We start from the raw sequence: 21,822 nt of genomic DNA on the forward strand, positions 1-21,822 counted from the left end.
GGGTGGTAACAATATTTTGACATTGATTTGCAACATGAACATTTCTTCTGAGGATCCCTTAAATTTAGTAAGAAAGATAATTGACAATTATCCTTTAAGAGTAGACTTTACTGGACTGATGTAGCTGTAAACAGCTGCAACAATTTGTTGATTATTCGATAGAGAGAAAATTAATTGGCAACTATTTTGATAGTTGATTAATTGTTTTAATAGTTTTCCACGCTGAAATGTGCAATTTGCTGCTTTTCCAGGCCAAATGTGACTGTACACTGCAAAATGGGCATTGGAAAATTAGAGCAGGCACCTTTCCCTATTTTCTGATATTTCAAAGACAAACTGAGAAAATACTCAAAACCTAGATTATTAAATATTGAAAGTAATCGTCAGTTAACGCCCTACAGCAGGCCCCGTGTTATATATGCAGTATCGTAGCTCTGGGAGGGATTACACTAAGAAAAATTAAAATTTATACTAGGGCTGCACGATATGCCAAAAAAATCATATTGCGATTATTTTGGCAGATATCGCGATTGTGATTTCAGTTGGAATGGTCGTTTTTACATTTCATTTTCACAATTTTTTTTTTTAAATAATGATGTGATTTTTATTGGGTCTTATACCAAACAAACGTGTTTCTTTACATCAGGACAATATGACTTGTAGTCTGGGGCGTCTCTGTAGCACTACAACGCTTAAGGTGCGAACAATGCACAGCAATGTGATGCATTTTACCTTCATCAAAAGAATTACAGCTCCTGCGATTTGGTTAATGCACTTGGTCATATTGCAATTTTGACTATATTTCGATTAATTGTGCAGCCCTAATTTATATTGCATAAGTGAATGAAAACATTATTGTAAGAGTACATAAAGCAGACTGGAAGGCTTTACTGACCAACTTTGAAATTGGTGGTCTCCAGTGTGGGGCAGGTGAACAGCCTGGGGAAGATCATGTAGATGGGAATAGAGAGGCTGTGGCAGACATCACCTTCAGCTATCTGGATGTTCTGGATCTCTGTGGCATCTCTGGCGTAGCCTTCAGCACAACCTGTACACAGCAGACGTTTAAAAAAAACCTGCAGCTCTGTCGCTGGAGAAGGAAGGTTGATCCAATCATCTGGCAGCACAAACTTACCACAGGTTTCTACTCGCACAAGCTGCAGTTCAATACTCTTGATGGGAACGTCTGAATTCTCCACCACCACCTCTCCCGTCAGCGGCTGGCTGATCACACAGTTGGTGGCGTCTAAATGGCCTCTGATTAGAAACTTTGGCAGTGAACTCCTCTGAAGACAGAAAGGAAGTTTGTCCTCTCAGTACAGCTTTAAAAACAAAATGATGCAATAAAATGAAGTTAAGGAGCGATGTAGCTTTCTCACCTCACGTATGTTTTGTAATGTGTCTGGAGTGATGGTGAAGTTGACCGGAGTGGGGGCAACTTTAGCTTTCTGCGGCTGAAAAACAACCAGAGAAACAGATTCCACACAGTCCAACAAAACTAACATCTCATCTGAGAGAGGTGCTTATATTCAACATAATCACGCAAGGCACTTCTCAGTTTTTCAGGTGCAGATGTGATGTATACTGCCCCAAACACATGTGGTGTTTGTGTCACACAAAAGAACAAAGATAAATCCACCTTTAATTAAGGCAAATCTCAAGAGACATTAGACAAAGATTGACCACACAAATATCCAGAGAGCAACAAATGTTTACTAAAAACAAGTAAGGTAATGAAAAATAATAAATGTCCTAAATCTGACTGTATGACTTTACTGCATTAAAACCCTGTGATAGTCTGGTTTGAACCTTAATAACAGCTTTACAGTACTAAAATTCTGTAGCTTCATACAACTCACAATGCCACAGGGAAACAAACAAACAAACAAACAAAAAGCTCTAAACTCTTATTTAGATTATTTCTGCAGTTTATTTAAAATCACATCTGTTTCACTCACCTGACAGTGTACGATAAACTCACAGTTCCTGCTCAGGTCTTTGGCCAGCAGGGAGCGCTTCATGTCACAGCGGAGGGTGTACTGAGAAGAGGACACAAACAAGATAGTTTAAACAGAAAAACTGAATTTGAAACATACTGTACCACAACTATTTGAATATATATATTTTTTTTAACTTTAAATGATATCCTTTTTTTAATTATCAAAATTATCTTCTGCATAATATTTAGTTTGCTTTGGATTCATTTATATCTGGAGTATGAAGGTAACAGTGAGTCTTTGTGTACATGTTGTCCCGTTTCTGTCTGTTATTATTTATGATACACAATGTCCAGTTACAGTTTTGACTATCAATTCTAATAAGAATCAAACTATGGGTCCCTCACTCACCTGAATGTTGACAAAGACACCGTGGTAGGTCTCGTACAGCACTTTGTTGCCTTTTGTGTTCAGAGGGAACTCAAAAGGGATCTCGGTCTTGCCTCCTGGGATCTTTCCTGCCTTTGCCACTTCGATGTTACAGCTGATCAGCTGGATGGGCTGCAAAATGTGACGGAAAGGTCTGATTAAGACTAGCAACAGTTTGCCATTTTTGCTTTGCTTCACAAGTTAATCCATTATCAAAATTGTAGCTGTTTTTCTGTTGATGGACTAACAGATTAACTGTTTCAGTACTAGTAAGTATTTACTTTTTGTTGCTTCTGTTCTGTCTTTATGGTGATGAATCTAACTATGAGGATGAGTGAGGTTTGACCTATCACGAGGAAGACATTTATTTGGACTTTAGACCTCCTGACTGAAAGCTGAAATTACTCATCTCCAGTTCACACAGTTCACCTTGACAGAGTTGTAGAAAGCCTCGAAGACGCCGACACTCTTGGAGCTCAGCTGCAGGTTCACCAGTCCCTCCATGCTCAGAGAGATGCCGTGGTGCTGCAGCGGCTCCTTACACATCAGCACAATGACACCAGCCACCACTTCCTGCACAAAAACACACACCGCTGAGGTCCTGGCCGCTGCTCTAAGTGCTATGAAGATGCCCAAAGTGTCATCAAATCATTTTAATCTATTAAACTCTGATGTCAAGCCTTGTTAGACTAACTTGTACAATCAATGCATCCTTTCACGCCCCATTTTGATCACAGCTGAGGTTGCAGGTTACTGGTACAGCAACCCAGGCAGAATTATCTGCACCAGTGGCCTGATTAGGAATTTCAGTTATATTGCCACTAAATAACTCTCATGTGCACCAGAGGGCAGAAGAAGACCTTAGAAAACACCCATTACCATGCAGTTATTTAGCTAAGTAAAGTATCTGTTCTTTTTTAAAAAATATGTAAAACATCAGACTGTCAGAGCAAAAATGTAAAAAAAGAAAAGAAAAGAAAGGCTTTTCATTATAAAATGACATCCATAACCCTAATGCTAACCCTGTTTCTTCTATTCTATATTCTATATTTAATTAATGCAAGTCTTTTCAACACATGACATAATCCTACACTGTCCAAAGAATGAGACAGGACAGAGGATGTGATTTAAAATTGTTTTTGATTACCTCAGCACAGAATCCCCAAACTGGGGTCAGTAATCATCTAATAAGTACCTGGGTTAGAAATGCACTTCTCCCATATAACTGATCAGTATCAGCCCAGATACTGACCTTATTGAGCAGATTGGGTGTTATCAATAATAATAGTGCTAGGTGAGTGTACATTGAGTATAAATTGGTTTGGGGAAAAAATACGTTTTCAAAAAATAAATATTTCACAAATCTGAGAGTAAATATCAAACAGGCTTTAACTACAGTGTCTAAAACCCTTTCACAGTTTCAAGAGGTTCAAAAAACGGAAGCTACAGGTCTGAGGGGGGTCACAGATGTTAGCTCATCAGCTGCTGGTCATGTGCTGACAGGACGTCACCGCTTCCTAACTAACAAGCTAGTTAGTTATTTAGTCAGTTACACTCTTTTACTAAGTTAAATTCAACGCCAATACAGAAAAGCTGGCGTTAATGTTAGCTAAAAGGCTAGAGAAACAGTTAACGTTAGCTGACTGTAGTTAACGTACTTACCCCCTCATGATAAACTTTGTTTGCTCTTTTCAGTCTTATATCCAAAGTGACGCTCATGTCTGACCGTGACACATCAGACAGACATTTAAAGAACTGGTTGTTGAGGCTCTTTCTTGTTAATACAACAAAGATATCGGCGTTATTCTATTTACATCTGCCAAACTAGCTTGTTTCTTCCGCCGGCAGCAGTATCAACACAACGTCCGGGCCGATTCCTTCAGAATAAAAGCGGCATCTCAGTTTGCGTTCCTTGAAAACGTTTCCGGCTTAATTCCTTCAAAGTAAAATCGTACTTTCCACAAATCTAAAACAACTAAAGGCAAAGTTACTTAAGTACTTCACAAACCGAAACAAAATAAAATAAATAATAATAATAAATAATATTACTTAAAAAAAAAAGAATTAAAGAATCAGTGTTCCACAAAATACAACAAATATATCCTCCCATTCACCTCTATGCAAATCATTGAATTCTGTTTAACCATGTTTTGACACATCTGTCTCTTGTGTTTCCACCTCCACCTTAATATAGTGGAGATGAACAGAATTTAATTTATGTGATGTTCAAAGCATTCAGAAATGTAAAATGCAAATGCAATGCAACTGAAGTGGGAATGCTGGCTTCTGCACAAGCTGAAGCTAAACTGCGTTGCCGGCTTGAATTTGTATGAAGGAGCAGTTGAAGTAATATTAGGGATAGGGAAAAAAGGGAAAGGGATGAGGAATGCAAACTGCAGTGTAAGCATATAGTGTAACTGAGTTAAAGAACATGCAGAAGGAAAGTTTGAATGATGTTTTTATGGGAAAGTAAAACTGTGTAGGAGGAGCCTATTCCACCAATAATTCAAAGATCTCACTGTAAATAGCTTTCACTGGAACTACTCTCTACTGAAAAAATAGTCCCAAGGAGGGCTGTTAAGAGTGTGATTTTCAATGTAATTGCCAACGCAGTGTGCACCACCAGCAAAATTCCTTTTCCTGCCGTTGTACTACAGTGAAAGCATGAGCACAGTTAAATCCAAAACTATCTGCATAGATAGAATCTGTTGTACTGTGGTGACATCTTGAAGCTTAAGTGTTCACAGTCATAACATTTGAATTCTAGTATTTCAAGAATATATGGTGCATATATGTGGTAATCTCTGTTTATTCATTTAGGATGCTCTGATTGTCAGGAGTGCAGCGTTTAGATGTCTTTTCTAGCTAAGACAATAGTTTTTACTGAAGTAGCTGTTGATCAAAATGTTTGCCCTCTGTCTCTGAAAGTAAAAGATCAGTTGTGCTTTGGATTGAAAGATTGTTTTGACCAGATACAGTCACCAACTGTCAGCTGAAGCTTAAGTGTTGTCACAACAAGAGCTGACAGCTAAAGGCCTGAGAGAGTAGAGCTGCAGTCTGAACGTATTGTCCTTCAAATGGCTCGAGTCATTTATCCTTACATCCATTTTCTATCACCACAGTTACAGCAGGGGATCCTTTAATGAAGTAAATTTCAATATCATAGTACAAATTTACACTTTAAATTCCTGCATTCAAAACCTGACAAATAAATGTAATCAGCAACAAAATGTACTTAAAGTATCAAAAGAGAAAGTACTCTTCATGCAGAATGGCCCCAGAGTGTTATGCAGTATTACTTTACTGAATTACAGATACATTAATGTGATAAAGATCTTAAAGTAGGTGTCAGATAAACTGGATCAACAAGTACAACACTTGTCTCTGAACTGAGTGGAAGCAGAAGCTGCATAAAATGTGATGCTTCAAAACTATACTTACAGTATTTGGGTAAATGTAGTTAGTTACTTTCCACCATTCACTGATCCTACATAGAGTCATTATTAACTTCAATTCAACATTCAATTCAGTTTTCACAAAAATGAACACAACACTGTTATTTTTACTGAATAAAGACACATTTATTTACAAACCAAACAGTAATTATTTATATTAGCCTCTGCATTATATACCCCCCGTGTATCACCATTATACCCTCATAAGACTCATCTGTCCGAACTGAGTGACACATAACAATGCTTACATCTGATTTACAAGATTAATTACAAATTCAGTAACAGTGAAGCACCTGTCGATGTGTAACAGGCACTAATATATTCTCATATTTATCCTCTCCAGGCAGAGAGATGCTTTATGTTTTAAAATTAGAAATCCACCTAAAAGACTGAAACTACAGGCGGCCATATGTTTCTGGACTAGAACCAAACTTGCACTTTTTCATGTACATATCGTGTGTATTGTGTATATTGTATTTATTAGTGTATATTTGGTATATTTTTGTTGTATATTTCCATAGATGTTTATTCTATAGATGTTTATTTTTCTGCTGTGGTAAATGAATTTCCCAGTTGTGGGATAAATAAAGTTAATCTAATCTAATCTAATCTAATCTAATCTAATCTAATCTAAAGCTTCCAGAAGTTCTGACCATCAGTATTTTTAAAGGAGCAGTCTGATGTTTTGGGAATAATGCTTGTTCAGTGTCACACACGTCCAGATGAGCAGCTTGATATCAGCTTCATTTCTGTGCATTAGCATAGCTTAGCGCAAACCCTGGAAACAGGGGTAAACTGCTAGCCTATAAGTTTGTAAAAAGTGAAAAATACATCTTCCATCCACTTCAAATCTGTCTTATTAATTAAACATTACACTGTATATGTGTGTATATGTTATTTAGATATTTCCTGACCAACAACTACTGAGCATCATGAATATTAGCAACATTGTAAAAGCCCACATTCTGCTAAGCTAAGCTAAGCTAAACACCACTTGTAAAACCAACAAGTTGTCATTTTTACTCTTCAAGTTTTGCACATAATGGACAAAAACAAGATATAACGTGTTACTGTTTTTCCAGTGATAATTGCCGTAGCTTCACATTTTGCATACAAGTGGTATCAATCTTCTCATCTAACTCTTCGCAAAAAGGTAAATAAGCGTGATGGAACACAGGATCTAAAGAAAAATTAAATTATTATTTAACAAAGCCCTGAAGCATTTACAATTTGGGAACACTAAAACCCTCCACTAAAACCCAGTCTCATTAATTTTCTTTGGGGTCATCAACCCTCGTTATCCAACCAATAATTAAGAACAATTCTGGTATACTTCACGAGATTAAAACTTTGAAATTAATATTTTAAAAAAGACATCAGAATGATTAAAACAATAAATAAAATGTGCAAAGAAATTATATTTTCATATCAGGTTTTCTAGTCTGCTGGAAAATTTGATTTACAAAAACAAGTATTGTTATGAGAGACAGGACCAAATCAGTTTTCATATGATATTTTACAACAATATTCAAATAATGTGTGTTTGAATTAGGGCTCATAGCCGTGAGAGTAACAGGTACAATACAGTATAGTACCACATTTATCCTCTATTCTTTTTTATAGTCCTCCTCAATTTTTAGCTTCTCCGTGTTGTTTCTGAGGAGGGCTGCATCGTTGCTCACTTGTACCTTGTCAAAAAAGTTGAAATCTGCCACATAGCGGCCACCTGTGGTGCTGAACAGCACCGGCTTGAACTCGTAACCCCAGAGGATCTCCTGGGGAATGAAAGATGTGCGGCTTTGACACGTGGCTGCCGTCGATTCCATCGTGGCATTGAGGGTGACCAGCAGCTCAAACTCTCGGGTGTGAAGGTTTTCTGCGTTCAGTCCTACCAGTGGGCTGTGATCGTCCAGAACGTGGTAGAAGGTGAGCGGGAGGATGAGGAAAGGGCACTCTCCACTGGAGTCCATCTGAAAATCAACAGATGTCTGGTGGACTTGTGTCTTCTCACCTTCCTGTGTCACATTTGAGTGGAGGAGCTTTCCTGTTAGCTGGCACTGGATCAAAAGGCTCTTCCTCATGTTAGCCACTCTCACCATCAGACACAGCTTTCCCTGGCGCCAGCAGATCACTGCCAACTGGCTGAACTTGATGGTCTCTGCCCGCTTCTTGGGCCGAGCCAGTTTAGCTAGAAAGGCACCAGTGACAAAGATCTCAGCCAGGCCGGTGATGACGAGCTGAGCCACCAGGGTGAAGATAGCCAGAGGACATTCCTCAGAAATATAACGAAAACCATAGCCAATGGTGGTCTGTGACTCCAGAGAGAAGAGGAAGGCTCCAGTGAGTGTCTCCACGTTCATCAGACAGGGCGTGTGGTTCGAATTCAAACCACCCTCAAAGTCTCCGTTGCCCATGCCAATGAAGTAAAAGATGACCCCAAAGAGGAACCAAGTCATGACAAATGTAGAAGCAAACAGAGTGAGTTTGTAGCGCCATTTCATGTCCACCACAGTGGTCCAGATGTCATGCAGGTACAGCTTGACCATGCCCTCCACGTTGTCAATCCGGACATTGTTGTGACCGTCCTTGGACACAATCCTTCGCTTGACCTCTGCCTTCCTGTTGGTCATGTTGCTCTGGGTCAATTAAAACTGACAGTGTCTTCTTAGTTTTGCATTGCCAGGGGAACGACTAACACAAAAACAGAAAAGATATGATTATTATCTCACCTCTCAGCTATATTAATTTCAGTGTCATCCAAATTACAAAACAAAAACCACATTTTCTCTGGTGTCTAGCCATGCTGATGTATTTGGTTTTAGAGATATCTGCCAGTAAGTATTCTGCCTACACCTCAGTACAATGGAGATGGATGGAATATAATATGTGCTGCTCAACTTGTCCTGCCAGTTGCAGTGTCATGGTTACTGTGGATAATTTCCAGTTTTCAGCATTTCAACATTTGGGGCAGTACACTTATTCACCTTCTTGCTGAGAGTTAGATGAGAGGATTAATACAACTCTCATATGTGTCCATTCAATATAAACCTATCGCCAGAAGCTGCTTAGCTTAGCTTAGCTTAGCTTAGTTTAGCATAAAGACCGGAAACAGTGGGCAATAGCAGGGCTCCGTCCAGCTGTAACAAGGTCCACCTACAAGTGCCTGTACAGTTCATAAATTAACATGTTACATCTCATTGTTTACCTTTGGACAGAGCTTACTGTTTCCAATTGGATTTCCATTGCCCACTACATTTCCCTTTCCTTCGGTTTTTTCATGAAACATGTAGGTGGTACTGGTAAAACAGTGCAAAGCGGTCTTACTACTTTTATTGTGCAATTATAGAAAATCTGATGAAATGCTTTATAACTATCTGCTAGAAGATAAACCCTGTAACAGAGACATGAGTCCTCTGCATAAGTCCAACTTTATGATCCATTAAACACAAAAAGGCATGTTTCTGACAGAACAATTATGATGTAATTATTCAATCTTTTTTTATAGTAAATCTCACATGAAAAGCAAACAATTAAATATACAACTATTTGGAAAACTTCCAAGACCCTTCCCTGCTCTTTCCAGAAATTCAGCCAAGCCTTCCGTCACCCAACTTTTCACAAAATAGAAAATGCTCCAGTAAAATACCAGCACTTGGGAAATCTGAGCATGAGCTAAAACATGGAAAAACTTTGGTATGTTCCTTTAAAGTTGATCAAGATTTGTCTTCCGAAGGGGACAAAAAATACATTCAACACAAGAATTAAATGATGATCTTCAAAAATAAAAAAAATGACAAACTTAATGAATAAAAAAATATTTCACAAAATTCAATATATGGAAAAAACAGTGTCAGTGAGTGAGTGTCAGTGTCTGCATAACAACCTGCTGTCACAGACGGCTGTTACTTCTCACAGTTAATACAATGACAAAGTTGAAAGTTAATCTCGCAGTAAACCATTGCAGGAGCCGGAGAGGACACTTTAAATAATGATTGATCGGTTGATAAATCTGAGTGTATTATACTCATACTCATACTCACATCCCGTTGTGCTGTTGAGCTTGTTGAATAGTTACGGGTGTTTGTGTTCAGTTCTCTCAGGGTCACACACAATCTGTAAGATGAAGCTGCCAGAGAACATCTAGTCCAGTGTCTTCTTTCTCCTATTGTCCCGGCTTGTGAGCGCTGAACTTTGGCACAGAGGTATTCAGGTGAGAACAGAGATGAGAGACAAAGCCGAGCTGTAAACTCTGATCTACATGTGGGTTGGCTTTCATTCCCCCGCCTCTCCTACCTGTACACATGTGCGAACAGCAACCCCGAACACTTGAAGTTTGTTTTTGAGCCTTTTATGGTTGTTGTTGCTTTACACACACCCAGATTTACTGCTCCCAGTGTCTAACCGTTCTCTGAGGGCACTTGGAATTCTTGGGCACTTTTGGTGTCACTACAAATAAAAGGTGGTCAGACTGAATTCTGGTCTAACTGAAAACCAGACAAGGCTAGTTTTAACATAATGAGTCTTTGGAGTTTTTGAAATGTCTGTGGTTGACAGAAAGAGCTGAAGTTGAAGTGAAACACTGAAGGAAGTTGATGTGGTAGCAAAAATTGAAGTTTAACAGTCAGTTGAAGTTTAAAAACTGAAAGGAGTTGAAGTGCAAGCACTGAAAGAAGCTGTAATAATAGTTTAAGTAATAAAAGGAGCTGAAGTGTCAGTTGAAGTAAATCGCATCAACAGAGAACACAACTTGAAGCAATTTTAAAATGAAATAAATTATTAGAAATAAAATCAAGCTGGGTATCCAGTGAAAGGAGTTGAAGTGTGAACCAAAGTGTAAGCTCTGAAAGCAGTTGAAGTGTAAATGGGGATTCAGACCTATGTTGAAACAACACAGGGGGCTGTTGATGAACATCTGAACACAACCTTATACTGCAAACTTCAGGCATTGTCAGACAAATGGATACTAGCTGTCAGTGACAGACAATTACAGACTAGTGACCGCTTGTGGCCATTGGATCACAGATACATTATACATGTTTTCCAAACTGCGCCAAAACCACACAATCAATACAACTGGAAGAAACCTGCCAAAGCAAAAATATTTTGGCCATATTACAACAAAAACACAAAGAAAATTGCTTGTGTCCGCACTAAAAGTTTGACTATGGTTTACACTTGTAAAGAAGTTGAACTGTGAGGTTGAGATTAGATGCAGTTCACGTGAAGTTAAATCCTGAAAGAGGTTGGTGTAAAATAAAATGTAAAAACTGAAAGATGTGTCATTTGAAACGCACGTAATAAAAGGAGTTGCAGTGTTGACTGAAGTGAAAGTGTGAAAGCAGCTGAAGTATCATGTGAGGTGTAGAAGGTGAAAGGAATTTGAAAGTTGTATGAAGTAAAAGAGCTGAGAGCAGATAACTGCTCTCCAAAAGTCAGTTGAGTGTGAGCTGATGTGTAGTTGGCAGGAGCAGTTCAAACTGAAAAGTAATGGAAGTGGTACAAGTGTTGAGTGAAACCGAAGTTGCAGTTTAAGTGGACGAATCATGCAGTGAACAATTTTAAACTGTTATGATACAGTATATGTTGAATGTTTCTTTAAGTCTTGACTGCTGGTTGTTAAACGCTATGACCTTGAGTCACACGCCTTAGCTTTGTTATTAACCTCATTGTTATTACCCTCATTCCTGGAGGCTAGATGTGTATGAGTGTGTGTGTGCGTTTGTTACTAAGGCATGAGATCACCAGTTGATTTCCTTGTTCCTTGTTGTTGTTACACCCTAGAGTAACTGTGTTTTCAGTAATGGAGATCAAATGGAGAGACATAAAGAAAACATACTTCACACACTGATCTCTCTGTTTCCAGCAGCATGTGAGCCTGTTGATCTTCACCACAAATGAAAGGTTGAACTACATGAGAAGGAGAGATTCAACAAGATGGAAACAACAGCTTCCCACTTTCTCTAGAGATATAGGGCATTGCAAAATACCTGAGGGAGAACAACAACAGATGATAGTCAAATCAATGAAGGTGCCATTGTTTGGGGTAATTCTGCTGTCTGGTAGGAGAAATTAAGACAACCTTAAAATTATTGATTAAGGCAAGTTGAATTTGTTCATAAAGTAGTTATTTTGTCAATTAAATGTGTCTTCTAATACTGAAAAAGACATAGAGAAAGATGTGTGTAATGCAAATTCAAATGATCAATTTTCAGCAGATTTTACACATGAAGTTCAGTAGACTTCACATTGTTAGAACTACTCAGGCTGTGAAAACTGTTTTATGATGTGTTCTGTTGCTCTGGAGTGAACTTTCCAAAGTTATTCCTAAAAACTATAACTATAAAACTGTAAAAATACATGTAGTTTTACAATTAATTAGAAGGATATTGGATTCAATCTTGATTTTGACACAAAGCCAGTGTAATGAAGCCAGCACCAGGGTGATAGGGTGGAGATTACAAACTGTACTGAATTGTAAACATGTTTATGCCTCTCTCTCTCATCTGTCCATTGAAAGAATATGTCTGACCTCAAAGATTATTAAAACAGTCTCTTCTTTTTGTTGGGAGACACAGGTTTAACTTTGGTCTTAGCTTTAAAATTGCTTAATTGTCTCCATCAAGGGACAATGAGCTGGTTTATCCAAAATGAAGGAGCCCAACCCCACCTAGTGAACGAAACGGAGAATGCCATTTATGACCTAAAGTATAGATCAGAGTGTGTGATTTCATCATCTGATCTCAGTTAATAATAACGATAATGATTTCCTTAAAGTAATTAATTAGATCGATAGTTTATACTTTATTCACATTAGTGTTTACCTCCACATCACCTAGCAGATATCACTCATAACATGAATAAAACAGAATGACCAATAGTAATTTTTATTTACAAAAATCAAGAACATTTTCCACTCAAGGAGGTATCCAGTGTTTTGGATATGTCTGTCTAGGTATGTAAGCAGTGATCAATGTTGCAGTAGAGTCTTGAGTGTGTTGTGGTAATATTCAGATACAGCAGAATACACTTTAGTTCAGCCTAATTATTGACACTTCACCATAACCTGTGCTTTAATGGATACTGAGTTCGCTGCTGCTGACTTTTGTTAATCAGACTTCACCCTGTAAAATGTGACAAAAACATACCTACATAAATGATAACACATGACTGACTCAAGTTAAGGTCAAGCTGGACTGAAGTGAAATTATCATGATGATGAGATGGTCATAATTGTTCCCAAGTGCCATAAGTGGGTTCTTCCTCTGGGAAGCATAAAATTGTTCAGTAAAGCTGAACGATTTGACTTATGCTTTAAAAGGGAAGGTCATAAGGTCCTCAAAATCAATAGGACAAAATCTCCGCAGACCACGAACATCCAAAGCTCCTTTAATGACAATCCAGACATTAGTTTCTGAGACCCTTGGGGAGAATGTCACTGACAGACCCTGCCATGTACAGCGAAACAAAAAAAACAAAAAAAACAAAAACAACCTCAGCCTGTATGAGGAGGTGTAAATAAATAAGGTTCAAGAAGGTGAGGTCATTGTGGGGGAGGGTTAGCAGTGGTGGCCCTCAGGATGCCTCGCAGCACCTTGTAGTTGTTGAGGGGTTGGTTTTCTTTGGGTGGGTAACAGGTCCCGCGATCTGCTGCATACGAATAAGGGAACCGCAGCACCCAAAGACCATCAGGCGGCAACACTAAATCTGTCTGCTCTGGATGGAAAACTGGGCAGGGAGGAGGACCAGGCTGTACCTGAAAATACAATATTGAAACGATTAATATAACATATTTATTAATAAAAATACATTCATGCATCTTTAGTCAAACTAAATGTTGAATATTGCTACCAGACATGTGAAAGATGAGTTTAATCTCACAGGGAGTGCAGATATACAATGAGGTCCAAAGGTTTGAGACCACCTTCCATGCAAACTCCACACAGAAAGGCCACAGGCCCCAGGTTTGAACCCAGAACCTACTTGCTGTGAGGCGACAAGTGCAAACCACTGCACCACGTAATGTTCTGCTTGACTGGTTTTAAGGCAAAATTCTGATCATCCACTCAGAATACAACAATAGTAGCTTGTACACTGTCCGGGACAAAGCCCTGGGTGTCCTGGAAGTGAAGTGGAGTCTGTTTACCTGTGGGTTGAGGGTAACCTCCAGCGGAGCGTCAGGCACCACGATAAAAAGGCGAGCCAGCTGGGCGTAGTGAGGCTTCAGGCCACGGCCCTGGGAAGGGGAAGGGATGTACAGTGGCATATCGGTGTTTAGCACCCTGGTGGCGGGATCTTTGGCGCCCCCTGGCCCCAGCACCTTCACTATCTTATCAGGCCCGGAGCTAATGAAACGTCTTCCCCTGCTGTCTTCATACTCAAAGCCCACAAATGCACGAGCCATATCATCTCTCCTGCGACTCCTACCGAGCCCTCCAGTGCTGCCCCGCTTTCCCACCAGGGTCTTGTTGGGGGCTGGCCATGAGGAGGTGCCTCCGTCCAAAGGCTCCGTCAGGCCGGTATCCTCCTCTGACCGAGAGCGGATCACCAAGTCCCATGGTAAGAGGAAGGAGGAGCCGGGGAGGAAGCCTGGCTGTTCCAGACCGGTGTGGCAGTTGTATGACTTTGCTGGGCCCAGTTTGACCAGTGACCAGCTGGAGAACTTGGGTAGCAGGCCCTTGGGGCAGCCAGAGTGCATCATACCAGGGAGATACTCCACAGTGGATGGCTGGCGATCTACGAGGCTTGGTCTCTTTTGCTGGACTTGGGTGTCTGTGCCGTCTCCATCAGCGTAGGGACCCAGACTGTCCGTGGACTGGCCCAGACTGAGAGCCAGGCTGAGGCTGGTGTCTCCGGGTGTATGGCTCTGGGCAGTGCTCGGTTCCTTCAGCCTCTCTGCCTCACCAGACCCTGAAGCTTCGGATGGCAGTCGCTGAGCTTGGTTGCAGGCTGGGGCTGGGTCAGGAGTGCTGGGCTGGAACACTGGAAACTCAATCCTCTCCAGCTTCCCGCAGCATTTCTCCTCCAGCATCTATTCAGGAAGAGGAGAGTTGAAGAACATGTGTAGCAAAGACAAGGAAAAACTAATATCTGAGGTAGACTTGGGCAAATCAATGAGAAGAATTTCCTTTATGGCACTATTAAATTCAGATCTACGTGTGTGACATTTGGCAATCAACTGAGTGAAGCTGCTCAACTGTGGTCCTCAGAAAGAGATCGTAGTGCAAATCCAAACCTGGTAAAAGTCATAATTGGCAGCCTGGATGTCAAACGGATCCTCCCGAGGAGCCTGTTTCCTGCCACAGTTACAGGAGCTGGTGGAGCGCCCCCTGCTGTTGTGGTTTAGGATGGGTGGGTTGCGATCCATATCTGGCTTCTCTCCTGCACAAATTAGAATTAGATTTAATGCATTTTTGTTGTTGGTTTTTATCCTAATTACTTTCAAATGTATATAAATATACACATATAGAAATGCATTTACATTAATACACACAGACCTGTCTGTATATTTTTGTAGAAGATGTTAAACTATCCAGCAGAGTGTTACACCCACAGTTAACCAACAAACGTTTCTGATTTCGTTGTTTCACTCAGTGCATGTTTACCCAAAGCTGGCTGAAATGTCACTGTTAATGTAAACTACACAGGAGATTCCAGTGTGCAGATAATTATTATTATTTTATACCCTATATATTATCTTCACCCATGTCTGTCCTCATTAGCCCCGATGCAGTGTAGCAGAGGAAAATAAAGTGGAAGAGAGTGCTCACCTGGCTGAGGTAGTAGGTGGAACTTGTGAACACAGTGCTGGTCAGTCAGGCTTCGCTCCTCACACAGCTGGTGGCCGTTACTCCAGAACTTGTAACAGTCCTCATGAAGCTGCAGTGCGTAGCGCTGAAAAGCCACGCCCCGAGCATGCTGGCTATACACCCGCAGAGCCTGCGCCAGCTGGTTTTTGTGCACTGTAGTGGTGTAGTTATGAGGAAGGTTGGACTGGTAAGCGCTGTGAGCTAGTGGCAGAGCTTTCTGACACCTGTTCTCAGAGAACTTGGTGTCAGCGTCAAGAAAACCCTCCAAAACCTTCAGCTGGCTTTGCACTTTCGAGGCTAGCTCAGCTATTTCTTCATCTGTGTTGCTAATTAGGACTTGGTGGAGTCTGGAGGCGACCTGGACCCATTTGGAGTAGGTTGGCAATTCAAAGTGCGAAGGCTGTGGGTTGCGGCCGACACTATCATCAAAGCCTTTCTTGGTTAGCACCAGCTCTACATGCTGCCAGAGGAATTCCTTCAAGCTGCAGTCCACCAGCTGAGCGCCCATCGACATGCTGCCTGAATCTCCACTGCAGCTGGACTGCCGAGCCGAGCGTCGCATCTGCTGGTAACGCCTTGGTCCTGACACCGACGTGGTGGAGTCTTGGTCACACAAGATGCAGTTGGACCGCAGCTGACCAAGCAAGGCACCTACAGGGTCCTCGTCTGCTGTTGGTATCACATACACAAATGCCTGGTTGGCGGGCACGGTGAACAAGCAGTTGCTGCTTTGGTTGGTAAGGACTCTGCTTTTACGGAAGATGCGATAAATTTGGTCCTCCAGGGCATGCTGCAGCCTCCTCCTGGGAGAGTGCTTTTTGGGTTTGTCTGGATTTCCTCCTGACTCTGAGCCGTTTGCAGAAACCTTTGGAATAACAAACAAAAGAGGTGTCATTTAAATTTATATAAAACTCACTTGACTGTTGTGTACCTCCAACAAAATTTCAGACCTTTTTAATACTATAGAATTGCAGTGATATAGATTTATATTTTTTATATATTCTAAGTATGATGACAAAGGAGGGATAATATCTCCTAGAATTATTTACTTTATCACATTTTTTCAGCACTTTACAGAAGTATATTACAATGATTCCTATGATATAATTAATCAGATTAATGTGTAGTAATTGAACACTGAATCTGTGGGCTTCAGGCCTCCTGACTGTTGGTGCACTGAGCAAATTGAATGCTTTGGCGACAGGTTTTTTTACTTGTCCCTGTAAGAAATATGCACAGCTGCTAGTAATTAAGTTCAACAAATGGACTTAATTAAAAAGAAGACCTTCAGAGTGCCGTTCATCTGGAAGACGAAGAGCAGGCGCGGAGGGCAGGGCCGGCAGTTCACCTTCCACTCCTTGGACACCGGACAGTCTTTGATGGCAGCTCGGATCAGAGGCAGCACCTTCTGTCTCAGGGCGTCCAGGGCTCTGAAGAGCCGGTCGTAGGTCACATCGAAGGTCTGGTTGGGATGGACGAGCAAGAGAACATGGCAGACGGAGAACATGTAGAGCAGGTGGAGGCAGTGCTGTCTGTCGAGGCCTTTCCAGAAGTCATGGGAGTCAGAGTGGCCGGTGCCGGCGCTCAGAGACTGGCAGGCTTGCAGCAGCTGCCGGCTGTCGCAGACGGAGGAGAGCACCAGGTACAGCACCCGGTTCTCCTGGTTGTAGAAAGCCTGGATGTGGCTGTCTGCGGTGCCGCCGTCCTGCGGTCCGCCGAACAGCGAGAAGATATGTTTGTCCGCCAAAGTGTTGATAAGAGACTCCTTCAGCGGCCCGGGCTGCATGTTGCTTTTTCCGAAAATACCGACAACACACAGGCCGTCGTCCCGGTAAGCAGCGTCCTCCAGGAAGTCTGACTGAAGCAGAGCCCCGATACTCACAGGGACAGCCATATTTGCTTCCTTCATGTTGAGAACTTAGGGGAATAAAAACAACGACGCACCCCTTTCCGGGTTCGTAACAATATGTCCGAGTAGATACAACATCTATTTCACCGTTCCCGTGTTTGTTACATGTACTTTCTCATCGACTGGAGAAAGGATTTTTTTTTTTTTTTTTTTTAAAGTAAAATTAGCAATTCCACACTATAAAAATAAAATATTACAAAATTAAATCCGGTACTTAAGTATTACCAGCCAAAGGTAGCCCTAAAGTTAAATTAATTAATAAAATCAGTAGCCTACAATTCGAACAAATTATTATTATTATATATAGGATAGCAACCAAGAACGACAACAACAATAATAATAATTAGAAGAAGAAGGGAGGGATTATATAGATATATATATATTATATATCTGTTCATATAACGATGGTTTATAATGTGGTTTGTATACGTTTCTTTTTATAATTTACTTTTTATTTACTATTACTATTTATCCCTTTTTATGTCTTTGCTTCATAAACGACACATGGAAATAAAATTAATAGGAGTGCAGTCAAGTTTCAGATTATTGTCAAAACCCGAAAACACTGGATAAACCGTTAAATATCTACGTTTATGCATTTATAATTTTGCTATTATCACTTTTACTTATATAGCTATCTGTACTCTGCGTCTTTGGATCTCACCATAGTCAATAACATTTTTTGGTAGCCAACCACCTGCAGCCCTTCTTCCACAAACTCTATATAAGGGTGTAAGTCATTAAGGGTCTTAAGATGAGCTTATTTAATGTTCGGAGTTAAATGAAGTGTTCTTATTTTGACAATGTTATATATATTAAATTCTTGTTACTGGTATGCATTCTGATAAATTTATGTATAGGTATAATTTAGCAATTGAAATTGCTCAAGTTGAACGCAATTTTTGTTCATTAATGGTTGAAAGTTTTATTCTATAAGAATAGCCTATATCATATTTTAGCTCATCATATGTTTTACATTTAATTACTTTAAGATACAAATAATGATAAACAGAAAATAATGAAAATACTTAGTTATAATAGTTAGTTAATAGTTAACTCTGTGTATCAAGACATCACTTTTGTAGTTCTTCATATGGCTCATATAGAGTAGGAGAATTTGTTTTTGGTGCGCACGTAGAGAATTTGCGTATGTGGATGTAAAATGTAGCCCTCAAAATTTAAATTAATAAAGCCACCCTCATAATGTCTACAATAAGGTCTCAGACGTCAGACGACAAGAGGCGGCGTGCGCGTTCATGAACTAAATGTAATGTAAACCGTTGCGTTCTCTCTGACGTCAGCGCCCTCTGATTATCCGAAATCTCCGATAACGCGGTGCGCGCTCCCGCTCGGCTCTGAATGGGGACTCGGTCCAGCTTGTGACAGCTCCACCGATAGTATAATCGTAGACGCCACGGTCCGCTCATCCAGTCAGACCCGCTGCTTCCAGACACACCGGTAGTCAACGGCACTGCTCCTCCGGTAGTACACACTTATTCACTCAGACTGTTAGAGCACTGACAGTCCAATTACTTCGGTTAGTGTACTGACTCTTCTCTTCTTAGCCCGGCAAGTTAGTGTACTGACGGGCGGAGCTGTCTCTGTCTGTCCAGGAATGAGAAATGATGGCCGGCTCTGCAGCAGAGGAGAAAACCTTCCGACGGTTCCTGGAGCTCTTTCTTCGGGAGATGAGAATGCCTCTGCAGGACAGCGACCCGGTTCCGATGCGCCCCTTGACGGACCTGGTGTCTGAGGACGAGGTGGAGGGGGAATGCCTCGACCTGTGTCTCCAACACCTCTACAAATAGTTAAGTGTCCACTTTCTGTCATGGCATGCTGTTATTTTGTGTGTTTAACTACAAGTGAACCGACTGCAGCGGCCAAACGCTCGTGTTTTGAACGTTATATTGTGGGGAGCTGTGTGGTGTGGAGGTGAGCGGGCATGCAACCTGGCTGGGTCCACATCAGATAAGCCGGGGTACCCGCTGGGTGCCTCGCAGTATGCCAGCTACCTGCTTCATACCATGCTGGGTGTGTCCAACATCAAGTTTAGACAAGTGTCTTTGCTGAAACGCTATGGGGGAATTAAAGCTAAGGCAGAAGTTAAAAGCGGACACTGAGAGACAGCACTGCCTCGACCAGGGCTGTGTTGTACTACACTGTATAATATGCCTGTGTATTGCCTCTTATTTCGTTCGTGCCTCAAATTGACGCCAGTGGTGACAGAGCTGGAGGTCTACAAAAGGTGAACCCCTGGTTTTGCGTAACAGGGCGACGTCATCATGGTGTAGGAGGGGGGAGGAAGCCATCGCCATCACTGCTGAGCGCATCTTCATGCAGGCTAAAAATAACCTCATCGGTTACGTTATTAGTCTCAATCGTTAAGACTGATTGTTACGCTCTAAAAATGCAAGACACGCACTGAAGTGTCACAGATTGAAATGTTGCCTTTTGAGAATATCTGTAGTTCACAGAATTACTCGAACCTGCTCATGACATTTTGCAGATAAGGACCGTGTTTCACCACAGTCTCACTGTTGCCCTTTAAGCGAGCTGCATAGGAAAGAAGACATTTCCATTAAGAACGGACATTTCAGATGTATGTTAACAATTACTTTAATACATTTTACTGCGAAGGGATACTCAGCTGATAGCGTGTACAGTTTTAATTAGACAGCCACTGAATCAAATGCTCAAGAATCCAGTATTTAAGACATGGACAAACTTGGCAGAAACAGTAAAAAAAAAGAAAAGAGAAGAGTCTAGCTGCTGAGAGAGCTCTGCCCTGAGCGCTGCTGCCTGGCCTGGTTTCGAATCCAAAATAGGTGCAGAAACTGTGCTGGGAAGAACAGGATGGAAGGACTCATCTAGGGCACTGAGTGGCAAGGGGACTGCTGCTTGCATGTACAGTATGTCTGAAAATGACTTCACTGGTCAGTTTGCACACAGCCCCTGTAGGCAAACATAAACTGTGCTTCTCAGAAGGTCAAGATGCACTCCAGCAGTGATGGAGAGCACATGTTGGTGGCAGGATGGATCATATAACAGCCAGTAAGGCTGTCAGGTGTTAAGTCGGAGAGCAGGATGACTCTTGATTGGAAGCGTCCACACGTGCGATCGGTTGGAGCAGCCATGTCCAGATCCGTATCACACATTCATATGGTAGTCATGATGTCCAGGTTTGATTGGCTGGCTGTTCAGCATTCAACATGCCACATCTTGCACAGCCCACGCTCCTTCCACTTCTACACTGGGAGGATGCACAGACACACATGCCTATACTGTTGATGACAAACATTAGAACAGAGTTTTAAGTTTTGTACTGAAACCTGATTATTTCGTTGTCTCCAGGCTCATTCGGTGTAGAGTTTGAGCCCCTTTAAATTTACAGAGCTCCTGTGAGTCTTTAGTCTTTGTTGAATGTTAAAGGAATAGTTTAACATTTTGAAAAAAAACACACTTATTCGTTGTCTTTCCAAGAGTTAGATGAGAAGATCAATACCACTCTCCGGTTTGGTATGGTAGATGTGTAGCTGGAGCCAGCAGCCAGTTAGATTAGCTTCAGAGCTGAAGCGATTAATCGATTAATCAGTTATTCAGTGGAAAATCATTAATCGTTTAAGTAATTTTTTAAGCAAACCATTTCCATTTCCAGCCACTCGACCAAAGATTGACTAAAGACTTAACTAATTAACTGAGAAAATAATTGTCAGATCAAGTTGCAGCCCTACATAGCTTAGCATAAAGACTGGAAATGGGCGGAAACAGCCAACTTGTTACTGTTCAAAGCGAACAAAATCCACACCTCTAAAGCTCACTGATTAACAACATGTAACTCATTTTGTGTAATTTATACAATAACTGAGAGTGGTATCAATCCTAACTCTCCGAAAGAAAGTTAATAAGTGTATCAGCATATCAGCTATCTTTCAAAACGTGAGGATCGATATCAGTACGGATATGAAGTCAGGACATGATTAGATTTATATAATCTGCACACAAACAAAAATGTAAAAAAGTCAGTTGGTGGTTTTAGGAGTTACCCCCAACAGACGGCGTTTTTCACCATAAACTCCTCCAGAAAAGCAGAAAGTAAAGTCGCTTTATGTTCTGGTTCATCATATAATCATATGAACTGTGAGATAACATAGATTTTCTTTACCATTTTTTATTAAAGAATCTGTTTCTTTCATATTTTTGCTTGTGTTAAGCAGATCTGTCAGGTATTTGATTCATGGTATTAGTCAAGATATTGACAGTGGCTATTTTACCTATTATCTGTTTCT

The 21,822-nt window shown here is 40.9% G+C and overlaps 4 protein-coding genes across 5 annotated transcripts in view; 1 reads left to right on the forward strand and 3 right to left on the reverse strand.

Moving 5' to 3' along the window:
• The window catches only part of vps26c (VPS26 endosomal protein sorting factor C), a 7,173-nt gene extending 2,939 nt beyond the window's left edge, over positions 1 to 4,234 (reverse strand). The window contains exons 1-7 of the mRNA XM_056396869.1: positions 4,029 to 4,234; positions 2,796 to 2,939; positions 2,349 to 2,498; positions 1,959 to 2,039; positions 1,380 to 1,454; positions 1,136 to 1,286; positions 896 to 1,048 (exon numbers count right to left, since the gene is read on the reverse strand). Coding sequence (XP_056252844.1) covers positions 896 to 1,048; positions 1,136 to 1,286; positions 1,380 to 1,454; positions 1,959 to 2,039; positions 2,349 to 2,498; positions 2,796 to 2,939; positions 4,029 to 4,085 — 811 coding nt within the window. The 5' untranslated portion in view covers positions 4,086 to 4,234. The remainder of the gene's footprint in view (positions 1 to 895; positions 1,049 to 1,135; positions 1,287 to 1,379; positions 1,455 to 1,958; positions 2,040 to 2,348; positions 2,499 to 2,795; positions 2,940 to 4,028) is intronic.
• A 1,266-nt stretch (positions 4,235 to 5,500) lies between these two features.
• Positions 5,501 to 10,096, reverse strand: kcnj15 (potassium inwardly rectifying channel subfamily J member 15). The gene is made up of 2 exons (XM_056396762.1): positions 9,862 to 10,096; positions 5,501 to 8,512 (listed from the first exon to the last, which is right to left on the reverse strand). The coding sequence occupies exon 2, from the start codon at positions 8,449 to 8,451 to the stop codon at positions 7,429 to 7,431; it is 1,023 nt and encodes a 340-aa protein (XP_056252737.1). The 5' UTR covers positions 8,452 to 8,512; positions 9,862 to 10,096; the 3' UTR covers positions 5,501 to 7,428.
• A 2,593-nt stretch (positions 10,097 to 12,689) lies between these two features.
• On the reverse strand, positions 12,690 to 17,582 carry smg8 (SMG8 nonsense mediated mRNA decay factor). The gene is made up of 5 exons (XM_056396760.1): positions 16,913 to 17,582; positions 15,589 to 16,492; positions 15,054 to 15,199; positions 13,965 to 14,849; positions 12,690 to 13,574 (listed from the first exon to the last, which is right to left on the reverse strand). The coding sequence occupies exons 1-5, from the start codon at positions 17,534 to 17,536 to the stop codon at positions 13,362 to 13,364; spliced, it is 2,772 nt and encodes a 923-aa protein (XP_056252735.1). The 5' UTR covers positions 17,537 to 17,582; the 3' UTR covers positions 12,690 to 13,361.
• A 1,264-nt stretch (positions 17,583 to 18,846) lies between these two features.
• Positions 18,847 to 21,822, forward strand: part of ppm1e (protein phosphatase, Mg2+/Mn2+ dependent, 1E) — a 63,407-nt gene continuing 60,431 nt past the window's right edge. For both annotated transcript variants that reach the window (XR_008829684.1, XM_056396761.1), the window contains exons 1-2: positions 18,847 to 19,018; positions 19,150 to 19,343. Coding sequence is in view for 1 of the 2 variants with exons in the window: in XM_056396761.1 (XP_056252736.1) it covers positions 19,159 to 19,343 (185 nt within the window). In the remaining variant the exon portion in view is untranslated. The remainder of the gene's footprint in view (positions 19,019 to 19,149; positions 19,344 to 21,822) is intronic.

The sequence above is a fragment of the Seriola aureovittata genome, chromosome 15 (genome assembly GCF_021018895.1).
Source record: "Seriola aureovittata isolate HTS-2021-v1 ecotype China chromosome 15, ASM2101889v1, whole genome shotgun sequence".
Classification (NCBI taxonomy): Eukaryota; Metazoa; Chordata; class Actinopteri; order Carangiformes; family Carangidae; genus Seriola; species Seriola aureovittata.

Excerpts from the sequence above, each read along its gene's own strand:
- kcnj15 (XM_056396762.1), bottom strand. The coding sequence starts at position 8,451 with ATGACCAACAGGAAGGCAGAGGTCAAGCGAAGGATTGTGTCCAAGGAC.
- smg8 (XM_056396760.1), bottom strand. The coding sequence starts at position 17,536 with ATGAAGGAAGCAAATATGGCTGTCCCTGTGAGTATCGGGGCTCTGCTT. Across the intron at positions 16,493-16,912 it reads AGATGAACGGCACTCTGAAG|GTTTCTGCAAACGGCTCAGA; the intron begins GTCTTCTTTTTA and ends GTTATTCCAAAG. Across the intron at positions 13,575-13,964 it reads AGGTTACCCTCAACCCACAG|GTACAGCCTGGTCCTCCTCC; the intron begins GTAAACAGACTC and ends TTGTATTTTCAG.